General features: G+C 43.6%; 1 protein-coding gene across 1 annotated transcript; it reads left to right on the top strand.

The window, feature by feature from the left end:
* The first annotated feature begins 102 nt into the window (after positions 1-102).
* LOC133004956 (E3 ubiquitin-protein ligase UHRF2-like) lies at positions 103-27292 on the top strand. Its single transcript, XM_061074532.1, has 16 exons — positions 103-271; positions 7708-8109; positions 9544-9857; positions 14964-15182; positions 15439-15548; positions 15646-15832; positions 16697-16820; positions 19016-19123; positions 19223-19327; positions 19445-19551; positions 20001-20163; positions 20818-20955; positions 21996-22230; positions 22447-22595; positions 23106-23204; positions 23370-27292. The coding sequence occupies exons 1-16, from the start codon at positions 119-121 to the stop codon at positions 23514-23516; spliced, it is 2760 nt and encodes a 919-aa protein (XP_060930515.1). The 5' UTR covers positions 103-118; the 3' UTR covers positions 23517-27292.
* Positions 27293-27640: the final 348 nt, after the last annotated feature.

Genomic DNA, 27640 nt, shown 5'->3' with positions numbered 1-27640 from the left:
CTAATCGCTGTTATTTGTTTCCGCCTCCCTTCCGCCGCGCGTAAAACCCCCCACCTCGCCCCCCCCCGCCCCCCCCACCCCAGCATTCATCCGAGGCGTAAACCAGGGCGGCGCAGCGATGTGGATCCAGGTTCGTACGATAGACGGGAAGGAGACCCGGACCGTGGAGGATCTGTCGAGGCTGACCAGGATCGAGTCCCTGCGGCTGAAGATCCAGGAGATCTTCAACGTGGGCCCGCAGCAGCAGCGGCTCTTCTACCGAGGGAAGCAGGTAAACAACACAAAGTGTGCCACAGCCATTACGCACAGGGGGGCTCTCGCTGGAGAAGGGGGTCCTCTCCAGTGTCGGGACCCATGCGAGCTTCCTGTTTTGATGGGAATTCACCAGTAGGTCTTGCGCAAGAGCCCACCCACCCCGGGGGGGTCCGCGGTGTGCCGGGGAGGATAAGAAACCCCCCCTCCAGATCAGACTTGCATGTGCACGGTGGTGTGATGATGATCCACTTTCCCGTTGTTGTGTGTGTTTGTGTGATTGAAGCAGAGCTGCGTGCAACAAATGTCTTGTTTGTTTACATTGCTGCGGCCAAAGAAAGTAGTACGAGGAAAACAAAAAAAACCCACCTCCATCATCGCTGCTGCTGTTGCTCGTTTGTGCAACTTCATCAACTCCACCAGCTCCTGATGGACACATGCAGCAGCCAGCAGCAGATCTGGGGTCTGTGATCGAGCTGCGTTATGATGATGGAAGGAACTGGAGGGAGGAGCGGACTCCACGTGCCCTGACATCTATAAGCGAGTGTAGCAGCAGTTGTGTTTACACGCTGGTGTCACTACTGTACACACCTCCCTCCCTCTCTCCCTCTCTCTCTCTCCCTCTCTCTCTCTCTCTCTCTCTCTCTCTCTCTTTCTCTCTCTCTCTCTCTCTCTCTCTCTCTCTCTCTCTCTCTCTCTCTCTCTCTCTCTCTCTCTCTCTTGCTGTATAGATATGGATATACAATCCAGGATTGTCTTCAAACACTCCTGTGAAATATGAATCTGGCTGGCAAGGGGAATAATTCAGGACTAGTTTAAAATCTAACCATTCTCACTATGTAATAAACAATTAGTAGATATTCAAAACGTTATATCCTGTAAAAATATCTTAATCTTTCAGTTTTCTGTTGCAAAGTGAGGAGCATCTTTACGTATATTCTGTTGTCTGCGACTCTTTATGTGTCCGCAATTTATTATTAGGGACAATGAACCTCTATTAAACAAGCATACTTAAGTCCAACATGTAAACATGCCAGAATAATCATGCATTCTATGATCGGTATTGTGATCACAGTGAAATGGTCAAAACAAATATCTGTATTATATGTTTTGAAAAGTTCTTGCTTGACTCCGGTCATCACACATCACATTTTCCTATATCCTACAGAGAACTTCAAATACATACAACTACCTGTACTGAAAGAAAAACATATATTTGTGGGCCAGTGTTATAACGTCACTTTATCTTGAGGTGGAAACACGTTGTTGTTCGAGACCAAAGTCAGACTAAAATAATGTGTCTTTAGTCGTAAGGCTACAACAAGGCCGGAATATTTAGTCGCTGACCACACACTGTGAAATCATGTTAAGTTAAGAATGTGATGATTCATATTTTATCTCCAACAGATGTTGGTGTAGTTTTTCTCTCTCCTACAGAGAGATTGAAAAAAAAGGGTAAAGTCATTAAATGCCAGCATGTGTGGAAACTGTTAATATGCTGCCCTCAGATAGACATGGACGTGTATGTATGTGTCATGAATGGATTCAATCTTTTTTTTTATCAAATGGATATTTTATGATCTAACACACACACACAAACACACCCACACACCCACATTCCTATTGTAAATGTAACTTTTAAACGAGTGCTTTTAAGGTGCAGTGCTGTGATTTAGCATAAATTTAAATTCTGTCCGATAAGACGTCTGTATCATTAACTATTTATGCGCAAGTATACAAACATGACAGAATCAATATATTACAGACAGACAGACTGACAGTCTCTTATGATGTGGGAGATGCTACAGAAGCTCCTCTATCAGTAATAAACAGAAAACAGTATACAGGTCAGGATGCTGGCTCCATGTTTTATTTAGCATCGTAGCAAAACATTACAACGCTGATATTAACACGGCATGACTCAGCCAAGACAATTATCCCCCGGGAACTAAACGGCCTAAATGATGTGTTGATCTCACATTATTGACATTTTGTCACACTTTTCCTTCACTCACTATGAGCCAGACAGTCTCATAGCCCGAGAAGTTCCTTTTATAGCGACTTATAACCTATTTCTTGTTGTGTGATTAAATGATAATGAGGCCGAGCAGACGTGAGATTGTGCGTCACGATCGACGGGTTCATTCTCCTCTTTGTTGTCGTGCTGTGGTACACTGCTTGTGTTATTGTCTTCTCTGTGAGGCTGTACTATATACTGCACATAATATAAACAGTTTGGAATGGCGATTACAGCACGTATTCTTCTCGGTGAAACCATTGTTTAGATGGCGTTTGTTATTTATGAGGTATTTCAGGTATTTGCAAATGTTCTTGTTCGCTTTTCTCTTGTGTGACTTCAAAACACCACAGTGACCAAGCACAAAGCAAAGACTGTCCTGCTTTTAACCCCAGAATGTGCTCAACAGACAATACACTACAATGTCCTACCTCGACATTTGCTTCATTAACACTTAATTAGCTTTGTTGTTAGAACTGTCTTCACTGTTGGAGCCGTGGCTGCAAAGACTGATCCCATGGAGTAAACCCAGTATTTCCTTCATTTCACAGGAAAGTGGAGTGGGGAGGGTTGATTAGGGGATTTCCACCAGTTAAGTAACACAAGGAATGAGCCTGTGACACGCAGCGTGCACTAGCCATTGCCCTTACATGCACGCAGCCGTGCCGGCGCTCTGTTAGGATTGAGACTCGTAGCAGAATAACTCAGTCTAATTCCCTTTTCAAAATGGCGTCTTGTTTTTCCCTCCAGCTCACTGCGCACGCTGCCTCCCCAGTTCAAAGTCACGCTTGCCCTTGAGTGGAAAGGGGTCTCAAGCCAGCAGCCGCACAACTTTGCCTCAGTGTTTGTTTGTTCGGCTTTTTTTTATTTTTTTTGTAATGGGTTTTTCAATTTGCCTGCGTGTGCGCTCCTCGTCGTGTGTCTCTCTCTCTTTCACTTTGAACAACGTCTTATATCACTCACATTCACGAGCAGGCTCACACACACCTTCCACTGTCCGCGCGGCCTTTCTGCTCAACGCCTACTCTCGCTTGCACTGGAGCCTTCTCATTTACCAAATTTAAAAAAAAAACAGAAAAGCTTTCTGAGTATTAACTGCTCTAAACCTCAGCTTGAAATGCGTCAGCGTGCTTCACATATGAGGCTGTCGTCCATTTGTTTCTCTCCCTGTGGAGGCAGCAACATGTCTCACGTTGGAATAGTTGGGCCGTCTCCTCTGTTACCCAGTGTCGGGCTGGAGGAAAGCTTCACCGCCTCCTTCCGCGCAAATAGTTGCTGTGACCTAGATATCGTCACAATTTGATTATACATGCATTGGTGTCGAGGCTGCTCGATTGATGGGTTTCCTTTGTGCATTGCTAAGCTGTAGATTTCTTCGTAGGCAATTCCAGGGGAAGCAGATTCGGCTGCAGCCATGCATGTACACAGTCACACCCTTCTTCGACAGATAGGCCGAACAAAGAGCAAAGACAAAAGGGGGGGCATTAAACCTAGTCGGGAACTGCAGGCTTTCCCAACACTCCCACATGTTTTCATAGTTTTGCCACTCCTTCCCTTAGCTTCACCGCGCTCAGTGCTCATGTGTCCTATCTCTGCACCGTCGACTCATGCACGTGTGTTGTAAAGAGTACGGCTTCCTGTGCTGTTTTTTTTCTTTCTACTCAGATTACCAGAGGTGTCCTCGGGCAAATAATCCCCGCCTGTATTTCTCACATGTTTGTCACGTGTGGGGTTTTCTTTGAGTCTATCATAGCACATGTTCAAATCAAAATCTGTTTATTGAAGGGATTTTCAATATATATAAGTGCAGTGCTGAATGGACGTTACAGAGACAGGAGGTAAAGATGATTACAACAATCAACACCAATGTGTCCAGACAGACATGGATTGGGCAATATAACTTCAGGAACAAACAAAACAAAAACAAAAACACAAGGTAACAACAGAAAAAAAAGAAAAACAGAGAAAAAAAAACCAAATGCAACGTTATACAGAAAAGAAAGAACATATATCAAATAAAATCGCACATGTTAAATCTATAGAAATTAAAAAGGTGGTCAGGATCCGTGCCTTAAATGTAAACATAAGAAATAAGAAACACTGAATAGCAACCTGCACTCACGTCCAAATTGATTTTCAGCTTATTTAATAGACAGTCAAACGCTGCTCGGGAATTAAATCCGATGCTCTCTAATTATTAGTACTCACTCGCTACCTTTTAAAGTTATTACACAATTCATACTTACATAAACACAGTTGGAAACGCAATTAAGTGAAGGGTAGGTTTTTATAGCCCCTTCATATATAGAGTGGTATTTAGGAACCACTGCTTGATGTAATAGAGGGAAGTTTGTAGTAGATCTGCACGAATTTGGACAACATGACAAATTAACAAAACTGAAATGTGTTCCTTTATGTGGACGAACGTCGAGCTGCATTTTGGAAGACGATTAAATGACTGTGATCAGAACGAGAGACAAAAAAACCACAAGAGAAGTGCGGTGGTAGACGCCACATCCCCTGTCATTGTTTTGGGGAAATCTGACCTATTTTGCTCGGAGAAAAAGGGTGAGGAAGAAATTGCGTTTGGGGTTTGGGGTTTGGATGTTGTTCCTGTGCACAAGCTGCTAACGTCTGCCCCTGCTAGGAAATCTCCTCTCCACCCGCTGAGTGGACGAGTTGTGTTTCACACCTTTAAACCTCTTTTTCAGAACTACATGCTGATACTGAATAGGCCTCCGTGAATTCTTGATTTATTGCTCTGACTCCAGCGATTCTTTAACAGCTTGATATATTTGTATCATTGTTGGGCAGGCATTAAATCTAAGTAAGTGTCGCTGAGTGGCTTTAATTTCAAAAGGATTTCTGCATTAAGAGCAGTTACAGCCATAATATTATAATAATAATTGCATGCAAGATTACAGCCTAATATCTCTACAACCCTAGATTTAGTCTTATAAAAGCTATTATTGGAAGTAGATGCAAAACAATATAAACAGATTTGTTCAAGGACTAAATGGGTGTCAGTGTAGATTTTGTCGCAGCAGCAACAGGTCTTTGTCTCGTCTTTGTTTGACGCTCTCTCTGTACTTGTACTTCGGTGTCTGTTGCGATAAGATATTAGTGTTTGAAAGATCACCTTTCAAATTGCAAATGAGAAAAATTAGCCCCGTGGAGATGTTCATGTTATTCCTCTGTCTCTCTCACGCACACACGCACACACACGCACAGATCTGGATTTCTGATTTGTTCGAGCCCTTTGAAAATTATCTAAGTCAAGTGTCTGTGGTTTGTGTGTAAAGCTTTGTTGTGATGTGTGTCTTCGGGGCTGAAATCTCCCCTGGAACACGTTGCAACATTTCACCGAGTCACATAATAAAGAAACGAGGAGCAATGTGCTTTTTTGTTACCCTGCATTATTAATGATGAGGAAAAGATCTCGTCTTTTATGATGTTATTCGTCCTGCACAACAGAAAACGGTCAACATGCCAATATTTCTGTCGGATAGACCTTGTCCCTGCGTAAATATATGAAGCATTTCCCTTCCCCTTGCCTGTTCAGATGGTGGTTCTCAGTGTTTGAGCTGGTTACGACTGAATTCGTGGCTGTAAAACCTCACAGCGAGTCACTGATCACTGTGATGGCGATGAAGTCACCGTGGAGAAGCAGGTACAATCAGCACAGGGTGAATTTATCAGGTTTGGTGCAGTGCGAGAAATTCTGTGTTTTCCTTTCACTTGAGTGTAACCTAGCATAGACAGCGCGGCTGCCTGCTGTTCAGGACGCCTCGTTTCTTAATGCAGTATCAAGTGGAAAAAGACAGATAGAGAGCGGAGGACAGACAATTACTGAGGCTAAATCGAACTCCGAGCTCGGAGAGGGAGATAGACAAAGAGCAGATGTAGACCACCAGTGAAAGACAGACAGACAGACAGACAGACAGACAGACAGACAGACAGACAGACAGACAGACAGACAGACAGACAGACAGACAGACAGACAGACAGACAGACAGACAGACAGACAGACAGACAGACAGGTGAGTATAGCAACCACTGTATGGCTGTGTTTGCACCGCTGCTCCTCTGATCTAAATTTCATGAGACTATTAAAAAACGGGGAGGGATGGGGAAATTGCGCTCGCTCCCTTCTATCGCTCTCCTGCCACACGCCTCCAACCGCTCTGCTCCTCGCTGTCAAATAACGAAGGGGAGCGAGAGCGCGAGTGGCGGCCATGCTTGTCTCTCCAGCACAATGGGCTTGTGGGTTTGAAGGCTGATAGCAAAGCTGATGTCTGTAATGAGTTGGCGCGTCCGCCATAAGCTCCATTCGGTAGGCAGTAGCCGTACTGTATACTTAACAGGAGATTGGTTGCGGTAGAGGAGAAAGATATGGGGCTTTTTACGAAATGGGGCCCTCATCGTTTTTTTATTTCAAGAGCTTATTTCTTTTTTAGCGAGAACCATTTCCCGACGCCCCTGTGCTACGCTGCCTGAAAGGATCCTGCCGTCACTGATGGCCGTGGCGGTGGCAGTGGGTTGGTGTCGGCAGAGATTGTATATACACGATTCAGGTTCATGGGGTTGGGGGGGATGCTCTCCTTTGGTTGTCATAGCAACCCAGTCACTTCTTTCCCCACAGCTACATCTCCTATCACTTTAATTCATGCATTCGTTTCTTTTATTTCACCGTAGAAAACCCGGGGTGGGGGGGCGAGCGGAGCTGCAGCTCAGTATCCATGTTGATTGTGTAAGATGTGTAAAAAAACATCCGTTCATATATAATCAGTAGTAAGGACAGGTTACTAGTCATAGGTGTTGATGTGTTTCTTCACCCGTCACAGGCTGAATCAGTAGAAGCAGTTGACCTTGTACGGTTATACGTATTTAATCAGTGGCTGAACATTTACCCATTTGAGAGCAGACAACAGATGTTGTTGCTGTGGACTCCTGAGCAACATCCTTAAACACCACTGGTGTGTGGATTTATTGAAGTGTGTGTATAGAATTGTGATCTGTTGAGTGCAGGATCTACCCACGGATGTTTTTTATTCTCACTCTGCGCGACGTTGTCTCCGTGTAACGTGTTCTTTGTGTGTCCTTGACGAGCTTCCTCGTGTAGCTGTCCGAGGCAGCCGTGCTCGTGTCATTGCGTGAGATGAGGAAATTTGGGGAGAAAAGAAATTGAGAGGGAATATCTGTGGCGTTGTTCGAACACACGTCTCGGGGCCTGGTAGAAAAATACGGTTTGCAGTCGTTGCCGTAACAACTAGTTGACAGAAAATCTTGGAATTATTTGCTGAAGTGAGGTTTTCAAAACAAGTCGGGGCTAAAATGTGTTCATTTTCTTTTTTTATATGCTATTACTTAGCACTATATACAAGTATTGCTTTTGCATCTGTACATTTGTTTGTTCATATATTTCTTTTGTTTTTTAGATGGAAGATGGCCAGACACTGTTTGATTACAACGTCGGCCTCAACGACATCGTCCAGTTGCTGATTCGCTCTCAGACCGACCCTCCGGACAGCCCCGGCCCCAAGGACCTCTCGGGTGTCGCCTGCAGCTCAGCCCCCCCGCCCGACTCCCGGCCTGAAAGCCATAAGTCCCCAGCTCCCGCCCCCCCTGCCGATATGGAAACCAACACCAACACAGACAATGGCGGCGGCAGCAGCATCACTACCAGCATCATAAAGGAAACCAAGCCGGACACCAGCGTCACCAGTAACTCGACCAGTACTACCAAAAATGGCTTCAAGTCCTCCAGTCCGGTCCGGGACCCCCAGCCCCCGACGTCCAGCAGAAACGCACTCGTTGACCCAGGATTTGGTGTGTACAAGGTGAGGATGACCGATCAGCTTCTTTGCTAAATAACGTTTAATAATTTCATGACCAACGAGCAAAGTGACAGAGATTCCTGTTGAGGGCTTCACGTTTGAAAGTCAAATTAAAATACAAACCGAGCAGATCACGTGCTTCAGTGATGTTAACAAACGTGAAACGACCTTGTCAGTGTGAATATGATTTGATGCCAGTGTTACATCTGCAGTAGAATAAGCAGCGTCTATGCATTGGCCTCTTTAGAGTATTATACAACAGACATCACCAATAGAGTAAGCACAGAAAGGAATCAGATTCTTTCCTTTGTGCATTTCTTATCTAATCTGCACCAGTCTTCCATTTTATCCCTTTCGATCGCGCAGTAGCCCAAACTATTTAGATATGCTGTTCTAGGCAAAACAAATGGAGCCTGCTTGTATTGATGCGTGTCCTTGTGTGAAAGTGTTCGTGCCAAATGTGCCCTTTTATTCACTCTATCGAAGTTCTCTATCTGCTAACCTGATTGCCTTTCATTTAAATGGAGTATAAAGCTCATGGCTCATCTTCCCAGGAAGGCACATGTCAAACCACACATAAGAAACAGGTCTTTAAATTTCTGTCACAAATCAACAAACACATTATAAATAGTGTACAGTCAAAGCTAATAAATCTGAGAGTCTATTCTTCTCTGCTCAGCTGAGTGTTACTGATCTTTGCTGGCTGACTGACCCACATGTCTGAGAATTATTGTGTAGGCCTGGGCTCTGCTTGTTGCCAAATGTCCAAATCCAGCATGCAGCAAAGATCAATACTGTAAGTGTAAGTAGATGAGCTGGAAATTGTGCAACTTCAGTGGATATCAAGGTCACATGCGTCGACAGGCTTTCGGCTTTTACTCAGTATTCTCAACCAGATACGACCAGTGGATGAAGTTCATATCAAGAATGCACATCATTTAACACTCATACAGAGAAGTGAGAACGTTTTTGGTTTGGGTTTTGTTGCACGTCTCCCTCTATATACATTTTTATTTTAATTTTTTTTTCTTCCAGGATTTTGTTGGTAATACTTCATATATGTCATCAAATATATCTATTTGCAGATTTCAACCTTGTCTGAGATGGTAAATCCACCTGTTATCAGTAATTTGAAATACAGTGAATGAATCAATACACAATAAAAATCACAGTAGTCCACGTTTAAATCTGCTTCATAGGCAGAAATCTAAAAACAAGAAGCGTGTGATGGATTTCCTATTCCTCTCTGAAAGTAGATTTTCACACTGAACTAACAACCTGTCTCCCCAGGGCATAAAACATTTTATCTACGGGAAACTTCCGTTCAAATTTATGTGATGTGTAAAACATGCAGAGACGCCGGTGTGTTTCTTTAAACAACAGACAGATGGGTGCGGGAGAGACCAGGTGTTATTTCTGTCTTTTGTGTCTCCTCAGATTAACGAGCTGGTGGACTGCAGAGACGTCAGCATCGGCGCCTGGTTTGAGGCCTGCATCGAAAACGTGACAGAGGCTCCCAAAGGACAGATAACGCCCCCCAAGGGCAAGGTGGGCCGGCCCCCCAAAAGGACTAACGGAAAGCTGGAGGCCGAGCAGGCCCAGGCCCACGGCCAGGACCAAAACACAGACAGTAACAGGAATAACGTTGCGCTCCCCTCGGAGAGCAACGGAGCCTCCACCTCTCAGACAGACTCTGCAGCAGAGAGCAAGGAGAGAGAAGAGGACGTCATTTATCACATTAAATACGACGAGTAAGTGACGGTTCGATACGCTGCCGTGTGTCGCTGCCGCAGCCGAACTCACTTCGGTTGCAGTGGCGAGAAACTATTTTTAACGGGTTGCAATGAAAGGGCACGGGGGGGAGGGGGGGGTCAGGGTAGCAGCTTCTGGGTCGGATCAACCGAAATCCTCCTGATTGCTGTTCAGGATTTGAAATCACGGGGCTGCACCTGGAATAGGAGAGTGTGAATGTGCACGTTACTCACTGCATGTGCACGACCGAAAATAATTTTGGTTCTTGCCAGTGATGCCGATGTTAAACACTCGAGGTGGGGTTGTGTGGCATTCTCGATACAAATGTGCACCAAACATTATACATGCGGTGTGTGTGTGTGTGTGTGTGTGTGTGTGTGTGACGTTGAGTACACGTTACGAGTGCATCGGTACGAGTGGTTTGGCGCATTGGGATTTGCAGCCTCTGCCGTCTCCTGGCAGTCCTGGGGAGCGGAGAGAGGGGTGTGGGGGGGGGGTTTGTGCAGTCGATGCTACCATTTGGACTCGTATCTCTCGCGCTCCCGCTTTTCCCAGCAAATTCATTCAGAAGCCCACGTTTCCATGGCAACTCGCGAGTTCTCAGGAGCATTACTTCTTTGCTTGCCTCCTTCAGCTTTGTCTGAAATTGCTGTGAACATGCCACTGGTGAGACACGCTCTCTTGTCATGGGATGCCGTGCTAGAGTAACGGTATCGTGGGTTGTTGAGCATTAAATCTGTTGGGGGGGGGGGGGGGGTTTCATGCAGACATCATTCCCACTGGATATTACTCAATATTTAATCTTCAGCGTTCTGCTTTGATTAGTTGTTTGCAACAGCACAGGAGTGATCCTGCAGGGACGGTCCAATAATACACCCCCGTGTGCAGCCCCCCCCTTCTTGTTTCAATTTTTAAATATTTACCTTCTTGCTTGTTTATTCAGATTATGCTTTTTTTTTGCATTCAAGAGGGAGATATAAATGACGAGGTCCCCGGATAGTTTGCAACCAAGGACATTGCAGAAACATGTGGATTGCGTCATCGCCATCTGAGCCACGAAGTAGCCTTAGCAACAAACGACAACGATTTTCTGTTCAATGACTGCTTGTGTAACTTGGCCTGAAAAAAACACTCAGTATTCTTATCTGTCCTGAGCGTCATTCCAAAAGAGGAGGGCGGGTAGCGTCGCTTCCCCTCCACACACACACCCCTGTGCATTAAACCATCCTGGACCTTTGAGTGGAAAGAAATGAGCCACAAAATCAAAGAGAGCTGCTCCCAGGAACTGAGATTGTGTGTGTGTGTGTGTGTGTGTGTGTGTGTGTGTGTGTGTGTGTGTGTGTGTGTGTGTGTGTGTGTGTGTGTGTGTGTGTGTGTGTGTGTGTGTGTGTGTGTGTGTGTGTCTGTGTTGCTCCAAAACAAGACAGCCATATTTAGTTTCATGGTTAAATCCTGGCTAAGGCAACTATAAATTATGTTAACGTAGCTTTCACATTGAAAACTTACTAGTGAGATTAACAGTATCTTCTTTATATTACAGTGTTGCTGCTGAGAGAATCTATTCAAAGAAATCCAAATGGATAATATTTTCATTATTTTCATTATTATCACCCTTGATATGTAGAGAGGCTTTGATTGGCTCTGTCAAATTATAAAAACTACATTTGCAGTGGAGGAGATCTCACCAGGATATAAAGCTGCGGCAGTCGTCGGCCATTATCTGAGCATGGCTGCTACCTGTGGGCTGTGAGAGTTTTAATTTAGCACCAATTTACGTTTGGCTTCAGTTTAGCTTTTCTTTCTCATACCCACCAAAACAATTATCATATATATATAATAATATAAGGGCCTTATCAACAGTTTTTTTGTTGACAAAATGTACACATAACGTCATTTGATTACTTTTATAGCCGGAACTTTATATCTGTATATTCTTAAATTGGCTAAGCATCAGTTTGTTCCTACATTATATGATGGTATATACTACATTTTAAAACCTAAAGTGAGTTAAACTGGCTTTTTGAGGAATGGAGATTTTAACTATGAGAGAAATCTCTGCCTCCACATCAGAGAAACATACTTCTGATTAAAAATCACCAAATTGGTCCTTTAAAACCTCGACCTTGTGACAAAACTTTTACAAAAAAACGCCTCATTGTAAGATTAAAGTTGTTTTGAATATTTCCTTTTATTAAGTTAAAGCTTTTCATTTTGGCCTCAATTACGCTCAATGCCCAGGATAAGAGAGGCCGCAGTCACTTTCCTTTACTTCTGAGAAGCAATTATACCCTGATAGCTTGTTTAGTGTCGGAGTATTTCTACCTCATGCTGCTTATCAGTAAATTGAGGATTTCTCATTTTCTCCCGTTCCCTTTTCTCCTTCTTTACGGTGACTTCAGTTAAGAACACACAGCACTAATGACGGCTCCAGAACAGACGGGCCCGGCTGTCTATAAATCATATCAATTTCACAACTGATTAAATACGTTTCTGAAATTTATTTAGGCGGACTTTGCTTTTGCAGGATCGTTGACATGATTTTGGTTTCTTGTTTGCCTGAAACTCTTTCTCCCGTAGTCCCACAACTCCGGCGAGAGTTGCCGTTACTTTGTAATGTGAGAGGTCGGGTCCGGCCACTGTGACGACTCTGTGTGCAGATTCAGTTCTGATGCGGCAAACGTTTTGAATTCAGACGCCCAGGGCTTTGCTGCTGAGGTTCTTTTTTTTTTTTTGGGTGCCCACACGAGACAGCTCCAGGCTTGTGTGGCCTGAAACTCTTCTTCTTCCTCTGTTCCCCTCGTGTTGCTCTCCGTGTTCACGCTGAGTCCCATTGTGCTCCCAGGTTGATGTTCCTCCGCTGTGTGTGTGTGCGTGTGTGTGTTTAGTTTCTTGTAATAACCCCCCCCCGTCCCATCCCAAACCCCCCTCCAACTAAAAACTACAGTAATCCCTCGGGCCTTAAAAAGGAAATCCCTGCACTGTGCCCCAGCCTCTTCTTCTTGACTGTAACAGCTCGTACAGTCTGCCCCCGCAGGCCCTCTCTCCAGCCAGTTTACAATAGCTTAAAATATGCACCACGGCCCAGTCGGTAACCAGGCAGAGCTTAAGTGCACACGCTCGGACTGGAAAACAATGTCAAAATGTCGGGTAGTGGCAGTAAACAGCAGTCATTTTTTTTGCCGGAGCTCAGCAGGCAGTCTGCTGGTTCTGCGTCAGTGCAGGCAGTTTGAGAAATCACCCAGTTTAGGCCCTTGCTTTCCCCCAGAAAATGCAAACACGTGGTGCTCGCTCAGGCACACAATCCTCCACTTCCCCCTCCACTTCCCACTGTGCATGAGGACTGGAGTGAGCAGCCCTGTTGTGCAGTTAAACCTCAGCGGCAACACATTTCTCGTCTGTAAGCATAATTCCAGCTATTGGCAGGCGAGCGAGCGAGCTGTCCGTTCATCTCTGAGCCAGGCCAGATCCTCACAGCTTAATTATGATTGGCAGACAGGAAGCCTGCACAGTTAACCTCACTTCATCCACTCCAACGTGGACGTTTAACACTTGTTCAGCTCTTCTTTGTGGGAAAGGTGGAACATTTGACATGGTGTTAATTATGCCACAGAAAAAAAAACAAAGACCCTTTTCATCAAGAGAAAACAATTGAGACGTGTGTTTCTCGTTGAGTCTTTGATGAATTATTAAAGGAATAGTTTGATATTTGGCAAATTGTGTTTCACCTGCCTGCCTGGAGTTAGATGAGAAGAAAGATGCCTCTCTCATGTCTGCTGGGTGAAACAGGGGAGACAGCTAGATTTGCTTTGTCCATTCCACCCACTAACCCCTAATCTTTCTCTTTTATTTAATCTGTCCAAAAACCCAAGTGCGAAAATGACACGTCGTAGTTTTACAGGGAGGGCGGGGGTCATGTGTCGGACTATTTATTGGCTGTGGGACGTAACTTCCTGGAGTCTGGGCTAGTTGCCTGGCAACCTCAGGTGACGTCAAAGACGACAAGACCAGCATTGTGGTTGGAAGGTGAACAGGCATATTTCCCGAAAATGTTGAACCATCCCTAGCCGTTCATTTCAGTGGGGTCAAAGGTTTAAATCACACCTGTTACATATCAAATGTTTCTGTTATGTCTGGATTCAATAAAACAAATGTTGGTCCTGTACAAATACGTTCTGTGGACTGACGCATGTCTCCACACACAGGAGTCCAACTTTCACTAAACTAAGACCAGTGTTTTGCCAGTGGCTGTAAGGTCGCTGTATTAAATTTCAATTTGGGCGGAGGCCATAGTGCTGAAAATCCATCTTAATCCTTGGCTTTAAAAACACCAGTCAGAAAGCTGTGTGCAAATGTGTCATAGAAAGTACAGGCGAGTCTTTGACAGTCTCCAGGATTTGACTGATGGTTTTGCTTTGTAGAGGGAAAAATGTAGTAAAGTTATTTATGTTAAATCATTTTTCCCTTTCTGTGTGAGAAACACTTCTGACACAGTTTCAGGGAGAAAACATATTATTGTATCTGTGGAATTTGCCCCGAGGATCTAACGTCTAAATCTGGTCGTCCATGTTTAAATCCACATGTTTGGTGCGGAAAGTATTTTTGGCCGTGTTTCACTTCCAGTGGAGTTTCGAAGAGGTTTTTCTTTAAGTACATCTTTGCTTAAACTTTTATTAAAATGTTGTGCTTTGCTGATTTTACTGATTTGATAGAAGGAGGCAGATCAGGTGGCTGAAATCGCATTTGCCAATTCAATTGCTTAATAATCAGATTTTCTTTCTTTTCGTTGCTTTTGTTTACAGGCATGTTCCTGCACAGGGAGGTCTATATCTTTATTGCATTCTGCGGCTTACTGCATTGAGCTGTTAAATAGCTTCTATTACGTCCATCTGTTTCTACTGAGCACATTGTTGTATAATAGCTTCTTTTTGCTGGCCAGAGTATTATAATGAGGACATTGTACATTAGGATACAACTGATCAAGTTCTCAATGGCAACTCGACCATCTCATGGCTAATGAAGCCAATTTATGTAAGCAATTATCAAACAAATATAAATATCTCACACATCTAAACCTTTTCCCTCTTTCCCTTTTCTTTCTCCCGCAGCTACCCGGAGAATGGCGTGGTGGAGATGCGACTGCGGGACGTGCGGCCACGCGCCAGGACCCTGCTGCGGTGGGACCAGCTTCAGGTGGGCATGCATGTGATGGTCAACTACAATATGGAGACGCCGGAGGAGAGGGGCTTCTGGTTCGACTCCGAGATTCAAACGCTCAACCAGGCCTCTCGCACCAACAAGGAGCTCCGAGTCAAGATCCTCCTCGGGTGAGGATCTTCCTCCTCGGCGGGAGGGGGGCGTTAGGCAGTATATAACTATTTCATTTTCATATCTCTTTGCCAATTTTGTTTAGTTGCTTACCACTATGTGTGCCTCCTTTACATGTGTCACACTCTCAGTAACACTCTTTTACATCTTCCTCTTTGGTTTTCTGTTCTCGTGCTCTCATCTCTCTCTCTCTCTGTCTATCTCTCTCGCTTTGTCTCTGCCTTTGTCTCTCTGTGTCTCTCGCCCTCTGTCCAGTGGTCCCGGAGATGTGATTGGGGATTGTAAGGTTCACTTCCTGGATGAAATCTACCAGATGGAGAAACCAGGAGCCGGCGCACTCTCAGCTGCGGATGGACAATTTAAACGTATGCACAGACGCAGAGAAACTAGTGACAACAACTTTATATAATGTAGCACTGCCGTACCAATCATCCACCTATTACTCCTGTTTCTTGGCTGCAGGGAAGAGCGGACCGGAGTGCAAGCACTGCAAGGCCGACCCCGAGGCCGAGTGCCGCTTCTGCTCCTGCTGCGTGTGCGGCGGCAAGCAGGACGCTCACATGCAGCTGCTGTGCGACGAGTGCAACATGGCGTTTCACATCTACTGCCTCAACCCGCCGCTGGCCACCATCCCAGACGACGAGGACTGGTGAGCGGAGCCGAGCAATTAGCCCCGAGATGCAGCGATACACAGCTAATTTAATCAGCTTTATTAATGGTGTTGGGTGTGAGCTGAAGTGCATTTCAGAAGTAATTAAACGGTGATTGAGGTTAAAGTCAATATAAAATAATGACACAACGCAGACACAGCCGTGAGTTTATCTAATGCAGCGGCTTTGAAAGTGTCTCTCTGCCAAATAGAGATGAGGGTGTGAATGAATGTCTGTTTCTGAACCTTCCAGCGTTGTGCACTGCTTTACATTTCTTAAACACACAACTGATGGCAGCATTCATAACTTTTATTTCTAATTTCCAGGTTCTGTTCAAGTTAAATGTTTAAAAATCAACTCCACACATGTTTTAAAGCATAGGATAGTCTGATTAGAGCTCTAATTTGTTTGAAACCACGTTTGGTCACAGACAATTTACATTAATCCAAATTTACCAAATCTCAGTGTCGTTTGATTTGATTTGTGTTGTGTGTCCCAAGGTGAACGTTGTTTCACTCAAATAAGAAAATAAAACACCGACCCAGACATAGTGAACAAATACTGCAAATATATAATATATCAGAGATTGCTAATAATAATTGCAGCCAGTTGTATTGCTTACATCCATATTTACTCTTCAAAGGTTTTTAATATGTTCAGTGAAATATAAGAGACAATTTACATAATTTCCAGAAAATATTTATCTCACAATTTAAGGTATCAAAAGAACAAATCTTAGATCTGTAACTGCTGAGTTCCAGATAATAAAACAGCATTCCACATTATTATTTTGAGCTCACTTTTCACTAAACTCATGTACACACTGTCCTGTAGCCTCAGACCTGATTCTCCCTCTCTGCCAGGTACTGTCCCACCTGTAAGAATGACACCAGCGAGGTGGTGAAAGCCGGAGAGAAGCTCAAAGCCAGCAAGAAGAAAGCCAAGATGCCTTCGGCGACGACCGAGAGTCAAAGGGACTGGGGAAAGGTGAGAGCCACCGGGTGGACTGACAGCTGCTCTGTAGCACCGGAGGAAAAACAGGAAACCCGAGAGTAGGCCGGCGGTTCATCTTCAAACCGACGAGAAGTAGCAAAGTCGACATGGATGAATATAGAGAAGAAGTTTGTGTCAAAAGTTTCTCAGCGATATTAACTTTTCCCAGATTTTAAAAAATACAAAAAAATGCCTCTGTGTCTTTTCGGCCCACTTTAGCAGCTCAGTACAAGAGATAGACAAATCATTTTCAGCTTTATGATAAAAAAATGTGTCCTATCACAACCACTTCCCGAGAATACTCAGAATTTTTTAACCGTTACATTTTACATCTGGAAATGACATTTTCAAATCCACTTGAGACCGAATCCAGGCAGTGTAACCCATCGGGAACTCCAAATAATCAAAGAGTCCCTTAAAAGAAGACAATGTTCTTTTAAGGGACTCTTTAATCGAAGGAGGCGATTGTGTATCAAAGACACAATCGCCTCCTTCCTGAGCTGTGTAGACCGTGTAGGTCGCGTCCTCTGAATTGGGACAAAGCCATCGACGTCCTCCTCAGGGTTTATATTCAGGCATTCACATTTTCTTCCAATTACTTCTTGCGACCCTGTTCATTCCTCAGTGTACCTGTGTATAATATTGTGTTATATTAAGTGTATTTGGCCAACGCACGTAAGGACGTAGGAAGGGCCGTGAGGGGCCCGGAAGGGCTCTTGCGTCTCCGTTCCGTGAAAACGCAGAAGCATGCGCCGGCCTTAAAGGCCGGCGCATGCTTCTGCGTCGTCAGGGGCCCGCAGGCACGCAGCTGTAACGCAGGACTCGTTCTCATTCATGGTTCTCCAACCGTTGCGCGTGTTGCCATGCAATTCCCCGCCAGAACACTAGGCGCAGTAATGTTTTTTGTCGAAGTCGGCTCTTCTTCGTGTGTTGCACGAAGAAGAGCGATTTATTTACATCGCCACGGCGGCTCCGCAGAGCCTTTTTCTGGCGGAAAAATCCGCCGGTTAGTGACGGGTTATACTAGTGGACATAGTGTCGGCTCTCTTCTGCCAAGTGCTCTTCTATCTGGTCCATATTCGTTCTTCTAAATCCTCCGTGGTTACCGGGCATGAACCGGAAATGATGTAGTCAGCAGACCAATCACAGCCCTCGCGGCCGGGTGACGCTTGCGGGGCTTTGCCGTCTAGTTAGAAAAATTGGCCGACGCACGTAAGGACGTAGGAAGGGCCGTGAGGGGCCCGGAAGGGCTCCTGCGTCTCCGTTCCAGTGAAAACGCAGAAGCATGCGCCGGCCTTAAGTTGTTGTCTGCTCTGCGTTTTGTGTGATGCTCAATCTGAGTTTGTATGTTCCTTAACAGACCTCGGATCAGATCAGAAGTTTTTAATCCAATCCACATGCGATTTATTATCAATTTAACTCAAGCTCGGGCTCCTGGAGCAGATTAATGATGTTGGCTTGATTTATAGCGTTCGGTTCCTCTTTTCACTTCTTCACGGTGCGTGAGGGCAACAGCTGGAAAATTACTTTCAGACTTTTTAGTTTTGGTTGGCAAAAAGGGAAATTATCTCATTCTAGTTGCTGAGGCAGAAAATAAGACAGGACGACAGCTGACATGTATTTAAATTTGTTTTTTATTTTTTCCCAAAAGCATCTGTTTAAAGAAGACTCTTTAACACTCTAACTCCAAAAGCTCCTCCGTGGCAACACGTTGAGATATTGTGTGGCTCATTTCCATTCTGTCCTGGCTACCGCTCCGTGGTGTAATGTGAACAATGCCATTAAGCATGACTTAGCCACTTTCCTGGAACTGCCAACGGAAAAATAACTCCTTTCTTTACCAGAATGCTCTTTTCTCTGAGGGGCTAATTGAAAACAGCCTGGCTTGTGTGTTTGGGCACCATTTAAGTGCAGTGAGTCACACAGCATTTTAACTTGACTTTTACATTTTCGCAATTTGATAACGCTGAAATGAAATTCTACTCTCTCTGCCGAACGTTTTTCTCTTCGCCCTTTTAATGTTGCTTGTCACGTAAAAGAATCGTCATTTCTAAAAGTAAAACATCCTCAAATGTTCTTCTTGTGATTCATCTACCCTGTGCTTAAACATCACACAACTACGATGTTCTTCCTGCATATGGACCTTTTAAAATATATTTTTGTGTTCTTCCTTCTGGATGTGTTTGCAGGGTATGGCTTGTGTGGGGCGAACTAAAGAATGCACAATTGTTCCTTCAAACCACTATGGACCAATTCCTGGAGTTCCTGTTGGAACCACCTGGAAATTCAGAGTACAGGTTAGCTACCATGACGGTGCTTCAGATACTGATCAGCTCTCAGTTTACTTTTTAAACGTTATGTTATCGGTACAATCTAAAACGCTGTTATCCCTTCAGGTGAGTGAGGCCGGTGTTCACAGGCCACATGTCGGTGGTATCCATGGACGCAGCAACGATGGCTCCTATTCGCTGGTGCTGGCCGGGGGCTTTGAGGATGAAGTGGTTTGTGTTTTTGTTTTTTTTAAAGTTATTTTACAGTCATAGGAAATAAAGAACTACGGGATTTCTTTCGGTAAAATGTGGCAAACGCTTCATGAGCATTTCTGTGGTGTGTTGTAGGACCGGGGAGATGAGTTCACCTACACAGGCAGTGGGGGTCGTGACCTCTCAGGAAACAAACGAATCGGAGAACACTCATTTGACCAGACCCTGACACACATGAACAGGTATGACAGTTGCCTTCCAACTACAAACGTTTGACCCCATTGATACGATCCATGATATTATATATTATATTATATTTGATATTATAAAAGGTAATGACTGCTTCTTGACTCAGTTCATGTTGAATGTCTTATTCAATTTCTGTCAGTTGAGTCACGCGTAGGTGCTCAAACTGAAAAACCCTTGTATGATATATTATTTGAAGGTATTTATTTAAACAATCATGTCTTAGAGGAAAGGTTCAAACAGGCCTCATCCAATCTTAAATTGAACTTTAAAAAGGCAGAGCTCACATATTTTTTACATCTTTCTGGGGTTCTTTTCTTCAACAACAAGCTTAAGGGATTAATTTCCTAATAACAACTGATTCATTAACATTCATTAACATCCCTAATCCCTGGACAGAGTTAGTAAACACAAAGCTCTTTCCCTTGGATCCCGGCTCCTGCAGGGCACTGGCCTTAAACTGCGACGCCCCTCTGAATGACAAAGACGGGGCGGAGTCGAGGAACTGGCGGGCGGGGAAACCGGTGAGGGTCGTGCGCAGCTCCAAAGGTCGACGCATCAGCAAATACGCCCCGGAGGAAGGAAACCGCTATGACGGCATTTACAAGGTACAGACATGGTTGTTCCTCTAGAGTTTAAAAACGGATAAATGAAAATGCTTTTTTCAAATTCGATGAGCAGTATTTTTTTTATTTTTTTTTAAACATATATTTATTGGTTTTATATAGTTTTATACATTTACATCAATTTACATACATACAAGAACCTTCCCCAACCTGAACATATGGCAGCATAAATGACAATAAATAATAAAAAAGTCACAGAAATTGCTAAGATATGATTACAACATAAATTCAAGTACAAAAAATTACAATGAAAATACTAATTTAGTTTAAACTAAATTAAAACAAAATTAAATATATATATAAGTAAAATAAAATACAGTCACTAACATGAAACAGAGCACAGCACACATTCCTCACACCAGATTAGACGCTTCACATTTCCAATGCCTCTTCAATGTCACCATTCTTAACAAAGTCCAAAAACATCTCCCAAATACTGTAAAGTTGAGAAGCTTTCTTCCTAACTACATATGTTAACTTCTCCAGAGCCAAACTCGACGTTAAGTTTTTTAACCAGTGGCCTAGAGAGGGGCAACGAACATTCCTCCACGTCAGAGCTATTGAGTGCCTGGCCTGTAGAAGACACAGGTCAATGATGAGCAGTATTTAATGCTTTATTTGCATGTGGATTTTAAGGTGGTGAAGTACTGGCCAGAGATTGGAAAGTGTGGTTACTTGGTGTGGAGGTACCTGCTGAGACGGGATGACCTGGAACCAGCACCGTGGACGCCTGAAGGACTCGAGAGGATCAAGAAACTGGGCCTGGCTGTTCAGGTCAGACTGGGAATGTTTTTGACCATCACTGTTTACACACTAGAGATATCCCATAATTCATTTCTATATTATGGTGGTGAAATTTCTCAATTCGTGGACGACTCTGCATCGAGGCAAAGATTGAACATAATCACATTTTTAGCGATGTCCTGCCGCTGCATAATTATAACCAGGACAGACGCACATTATCTGAGTGTCCCTCCACTCTCCTGCCGACCTGTGTTCACTTTGCACTCCAACAATAAACAGCAACACTGATCAGAAGTTATTAGGACCTGAACAGCACTGACGTTCACTTTGTGTTTGTTAATGCGCTCTATGAATCGTTTATGAGGCTCGTATATAAACAAGATGCGCACAGCCAGGGCATCAGGGTTAAAGTGACTGGAACAATCCAGATTTATGATCCGACCAACTAACACACACACACACTCACACACACACACACACACACACACACACACAGACAGGCTGCAGACAGGAGAGAAGTACATCCCGCAGGCTATTTTTTATGTTAAAGTTTAGAGTTTGCTTTTTTTTACTTCCTGGCTGCAACGTAAATATGAAAATTCAGCAGGTTTTTATAAAAACTCAGCTCACATCAGTGTGAGTGATTAGAAAAGAGCAGAGGAGCAGAATCTCTTGTTGACCAGCGGAGTAATGGACCTCCACACTGCTGGGGGGGGGGGGGGGGGTAAAGTGAAGGCTTAAGATGCAGCACACAAGTCTAAACTGCATGAAGGTCAAATCAGTGTGGAGAGCACTGACTGCTGTTATAGACCAACTGTTGTAGTCAAATTTTTTCATTGAAAATCTTGTTCTGTAAATTACAGCACACTTGTACTCTTGAATTTCATTTATTATGGTTTTAAAAAGTCTTAACTTGATGAAACCTGCAGAAATCCAGTTTATATATGTTTTGTGTCTTTCATGCTTCTTACTAAAGGCCACGATGAAGGACACCTTCTATTTCCTGTTATATACATATACATCTTTAGATTGGAGTCCGCTTGATTCTCATTTCTCCCTTGTATCTCCAGTACCCACCCGGCTACTTGGCGGCCATGGCCAACAAAACAAAGAAGGAGGCGTGTGCCAGACCTGGTCGCGGCGGCCGGGGTAAGCACCATCCCGGGAGGGGGAGGCCACGGAGACAACCGAAGATCAAGGAGGAAGAGAAGTTCGATGAGGAGGAAGAGGACATGGAGCCGATGGCCTGTGTGGAAGAGGAGGAGATGAAAAGTAACGGAGAGGAGATGACCACCAGAGAAAGTGGTGGGTGCTTTCACAGTAGAAGCTCAGAGCTCAGGTCAGACATGGTGTTTGTGAGGAGACGACAGGTGAGAGCAGCATGGGGAGCGACACTTGAGAGTTTGGAAATATTTGTTTGCTAAAAAACACAATAAGGATTTTTATTTTCCCCAAGTTGTTTTCTTAGTTTTTCATCCTTGTAGCCGGGTGGATTCAGTCCTATTGGTGTGTGTTGTGCAGAATCGTCACCAGCTGCAGAGCCTCCGTCTAAACGTGTGAAGATGGAGGAGACCTTCCAGCTGTCAGAGCAGCAGCAGCAGCTGATCCGAGAGGACACGGCCAACAAGAAACTCTGGGCTGAAGCCATGGAAAACCTCAAAGAGGGGCCGGTAGGAATCCCCAGTGCACACCGACACACTCAACACGTCTCCAGCTCCTCAACACTGTTCACACAACATCTCACACTGCAGAAGACTGAGAGACCTAAGAGAGAACTCACTGAAAACTACTAGAATGATACTTAAGTGATCATTTTAAATTTGTATGTAGATTAGATTAGATTCAACTTTATTGTCATTGCACAGTACAAGTACTTATACAACGAAATGCAGTTTAGCATCTAACCAGAAGTGCAAAAAAGGCAGTAAAAGTGCAGAGTATTGTGCAACATATATGGAATATTACAGTATTAAGAGGAATTGTATGATATAAGAACGATGAATACACTATGAACAGGATAAATAAATAAAAATATCTAAATATGAATACACTATAGGCAGGATAATACAGTAGTAAAAAAAAGTAACAGTCAGTGCAAATGTACAAATGTTCAAGTAACACACGGCCTGTGATCCTTTTTCATCCGCTCCACGTGTCTCTGTCTTTTTTTACATATGAAGAATTTCCTGCGCAAGATGGAGCAGATCTTCATGTGCGTGTGCTGCCAGGAGCTGGCCTACCAGCCCGTCACCACCGCCTGCTCACACAACGTCTGCAAGGTGCGTACTGAGTGGATGCAGTGTTTCCACATTAATGTCCCCATATGCCTCCAGCAGAAGGCCCTCCCCGTTTCCTGTCTCTCCTAAATGAAGCCAAAATGTGAACAAAAATAAAGAAATAATCCCTATTGTTGCATTGGCGTATCATCTCCTCTCTCCCCTCAGGATTGTCTCCAGCGGTCATTTCGAGCGCAGGTGTTCACCTGTCCCGCCTGCCGCCACGACCTGGGCAAGGACTACGCCATGACCCAGAACAAGATGCTCCAGATGCTGCTCGACCAGTTCTTTCCCGGCTACAGCAAGGGCCGATGAGGTCGAAATGAAAAAACCCATTTATACGTAGAACACGTACATAAACGCACATAAGCAGCCGTTCTGTGCACCCGTGTAAACCGTCAAGTACCTAGAGCTCCACTTTAAAAAAGCATCGCGCACACTTTCCGTACTTACCAACGGGCAAATGTATATTGCATATACAACCAGTTATTGTATACAATCATTCATACACAAACAACCTCAGTAGGGACTGACCTCATCTGTTGAACTTGGACTGTCTCCATTAACTTCACCAGCCTGAAATTCAACCAAGGACATTTTGAAACCTCCCTACTCACCGCCACAAAAACGCACAAAACAAAAGCCGCCCCCCGACTCTCGCACCCACTCATCATCTGAATCTCTTGGCTCATTTGACAGTTTTTTCGTCCGCTGGTTCCGTGAATGAACTGCACGTTGTTAGAGTGCGTGCTTCTCCCCACTGGGCCACTGGGTTCCTGCCAACCTGTTTGCATTTTGTGTACCACGCTCTGGAGCTTCACCCCAAAATGAGTGTTGTTCTCAGGAGGGAAATAAAGGAGGGAGGTTAATAGAGTGATGCAATGGTAATGTCACAACGTTAAAACGATCATACGATTAGAATCTCTGTTCATTTATGTACGAGACAAAGCACACAATCTTTCCTGACCTTGGAGCACTTTATTTCCGTTTTGTAGGTTAATCAGGAGCATTGTTAGCGTCCCGCTAGCTTCTCGTGTCACTTGGAATGATGCCACCGCCATGCTCCCAGCTAATAAGATTAGTAAATGTCTCACCAGGCTGGGTGAACTTTCAGAGCAGAAATTGGCAGCTGTGTCCGGTTTGTTTGGAGCGTCGGAGGATTTCTGGCTCCGTTAGAACCGTTAGACTTTGTGAGATACTTTGTGAGTCCCCCTCAAAAAATGATGAAAGCTCTGTCCTTAGATTTAATGTAAAAAAAATCTGCTTTTAAAAAGCAATTTCTGAAAAAGTAATCACTCCTAAATATAGGAAATAAAATGCATGTTACACAAATTATAGTCTTTCTTTAGCATGGCACTTTTACTTTCCACTTCCATGCAGCTGAAATAAAAGGACAAGATAAACAAGCGCACACGTCTGGATCTCCACCATAAGCACTATTGAAACCTCCAACACTATAAATATTTGAATAATCCATAAATGAAGTTCTCACATACTCGAGCATTACCTGAGTATTTCCTGCTATTTCCTCCGTTGATCAGATCTAAATGCGCATAAAAGATTTACATTAGATTTAAAAAAGATTTAGATTCATTCTCTGAGATGCTCGTGAAGTGTGACACGCGCCGCTTTGCACATCGATTTCAAACACGCTGTGGTCGTCCCTGGTGTTACCAAGCAACCGCAATCAATCAGGACTCCACACAAAGACGTTTGGCGTTGATATTAATCTGCCTTTGTTCTTCCTGTTCGAGCTCTGGGTGTTTGGGCCTGGATCTGCTTCTCCTCCATTCAGGAAAAAAAAAATTAATCCAGTGAGTGATTGCACAACCAGGATGAGGAGAGTCAGGTCCAGAGAACGGAGGTGCAGCTGTCTCACTCTGTCATGATTGACTCTGGAAACAAGGCCACTGATTTCTGTGGCCTCACAAAGAGCTTTTTAATTCGATGGCTCCGCAGCATCAGAGGCTCAGAGGCGCTGCTGAATCGTGCAATCGCTCCCCCCCCACACACACACACAGCAAATGAAGCCCCAGAGTTTCCTTAAATTGTTAATTTGTTCCATAATCAGGAAGTAACTGATTTACAATTATACTCCTGCAGGTTTTCAACAGCTCTTATGTGAACGTTAACTGGTGCTTGTGTTTTATTAATACGTTTTTGAATCTTTCAATAGGTGGCGTGTCTCATTACACTTGAATCCAACAAAACCCGTTTAAGTAAAGCTACATTTCTGTCTTCCCCATAGTCAGAACTAGTGGATTTACTGGTTATTCTGGATAATGTCCATGTGGCTTCATTGCGTAACCTAGAAACAAGTTTGCATCCCCGGGTGTCACTGCTAATCTACCAGTGAACACGGGATGTGAGCTTTCCTCAAGTGGAGGCGAATAAAAGACAGTGCTGGAACAATAATTATCCCCCAAATCTCAGGTTCAGTTTTTCAAACATTCAAAATGTTTCCAAATTGTCAATTCCAAGTCTTAGTTGCAATTGGTATTTGTGTACTTTTCTAATACTAGACCAGGGGATAAAAACAACATTTCACGTCTCGTTGCATTGCACATCAAATGTCAGAGTTTTATTTCGAAGCATCGTTCCTATGAATAAACCCCCGTGGCTGTGTCTTAAAACCATGCTAATCAAACCTAACCACAAGTCTGTCTTTAAGATGATAACCTAGACGGCCATAGGCCAACAAAGACGTGTCCTACCCTGTAGCTGCCGGCTCTTATTACCCTCAGTGTAAATACTAAACTAAACATTAATTCAAGACTCAACATGGCGATTGAATAATCCTAAAATAACAAGGACAAATGACGATACTTAAGTGAACAGATTTTTTTTATCCACCTTTAATTCTCCTTCAAGTCTGAACAGGGTAAAAGATTATTTCTTGTTTGATTATAAGCTACTATAATCTCGTTTTTTATTGCAGACCTTTACTTATATGTTTTAATCGAGTGGATTCAGCCCGAGCACTGAAACTTGCCCCTCCATGACTTTGTAATGCACTTATTTCCCTCTTTTAAAGGCTCTGTAACAATACCTCCACAGCAACAAAGACTAGTGACATTATCATTTTCATCCTCATCCTCCACAATAATCCGACATTTTGGTTTTACCTTCCTATTTGGACTTTTCCCATTATCGAAACTGTAATACACTGATTACTGAGGCCCAGTAATGCTTGTATTCTCCAGTTTGTCAGAGTAAAAAAAAGTTTTATTCTAAGCAGCTAACAAAGATTTTATTCATTCCCAGTACTGAAGTGGTACTTTAAAACATCCAGGGTTGGCAGGCCTGATGGGAACTAAAACCAAACCATTCCATGGAGAGCACGCAGCCAGCAGCCGAGCCGAGCCGCTGATCTGAGGTCTGCCGAGGCTCAGATACAATATTCCAAATATTTTCCAAGTGTGAATTAACTTTTGTTAGAAAAGCGTCGCCCCCTCGTTCACCGACACCATCACGTTCACCTGTAACAGCCTTCAAGGTAAAGCCATGTTTCCTGCCGAGCTGCCGGCTTGTTAGTGGTGACGTCCTCGTTTCTGTTCAACCATTCAGGATCTTTCTTTGTTCTCAACATGCAAGTACAATATGCTATATGGTCTTTGAAGCTAACTGTGATGTGCATTTTCTTCCACTGTCGCTTAATCTTGTTCGAAAGATGATTTTCTTCCTGGCAAAGCGAATCTCCCTCCTTTCTTTCTCCGCTGTGACCTTCGCTCCCTCTCCTCTCCCCCCCGCTGTCTCCTGCTCTCCGTGAACCTACAGTACTAACGATTTTTAGACGTCTTGTGGACGCTTGGCTTCAGTGCTGTGTTGTTTCTTTTTTTCCTTTTCTATTGCACTCTGTTGAAGAAAAACTTTTCTTAGAATGCTTGCTATTATCTATGTCCGTGCGCCATTTTTCTACCATTTTAGTTGCTTCTCTATTTCTTATTTTAATCATTAGACCTTTTTTTTTATGTGGCAACCTCCAGCATTGCAGCGTATGCCGGTCTGAGGAGTTCCATTGCTTCATATTGTGATCTGAAATTTTATACATGTCATAATAATACTTGATATGTACCTATTAAATATTTGGATTCCAGAAAAAAATGCTCATCTTCTTTTTGTCTTATATATGCATTTCCAGAATTCATGAGGCTAAGGTTACATTTTCACTACCGCTCCAAAATTATTTTATTTAATTTACAATTATTATAACCCAATTTTTACAAATAGGGATATTTAAAAAACAGTTTGTATTAATTACTGCTGATACTGTTGAGGTGTCTTTCTGTTATTTTATTGTGGAAATAGTTGCTTGTTTTAAAGTGTTAGTTCAATGAAAAGCTTAAAGATCTAGTTTTGTGTATTAAGTTGAATTTTAGTGGTAGTAATTTGTTATATTTAATTGAATTAATATCAGCCTAAGTTAACATAGCTCTGGG

Source organism: Limanda limanda, chromosome 1 (assembly GCF_963576545.1).
Source record: "Limanda limanda chromosome 1, fLimLim1.1, whole genome shotgun sequence".
NCBI lineage: Eukaryota > Metazoa > Chordata > Actinopteri > Pleuronectiformes > Pleuronectidae > Limanda > Limanda limanda.
The sequence above is the reverse complement of the archived record's forward strand: the minus strand, read 5'-3'. Positions and strand labels throughout refer to the sequence as shown.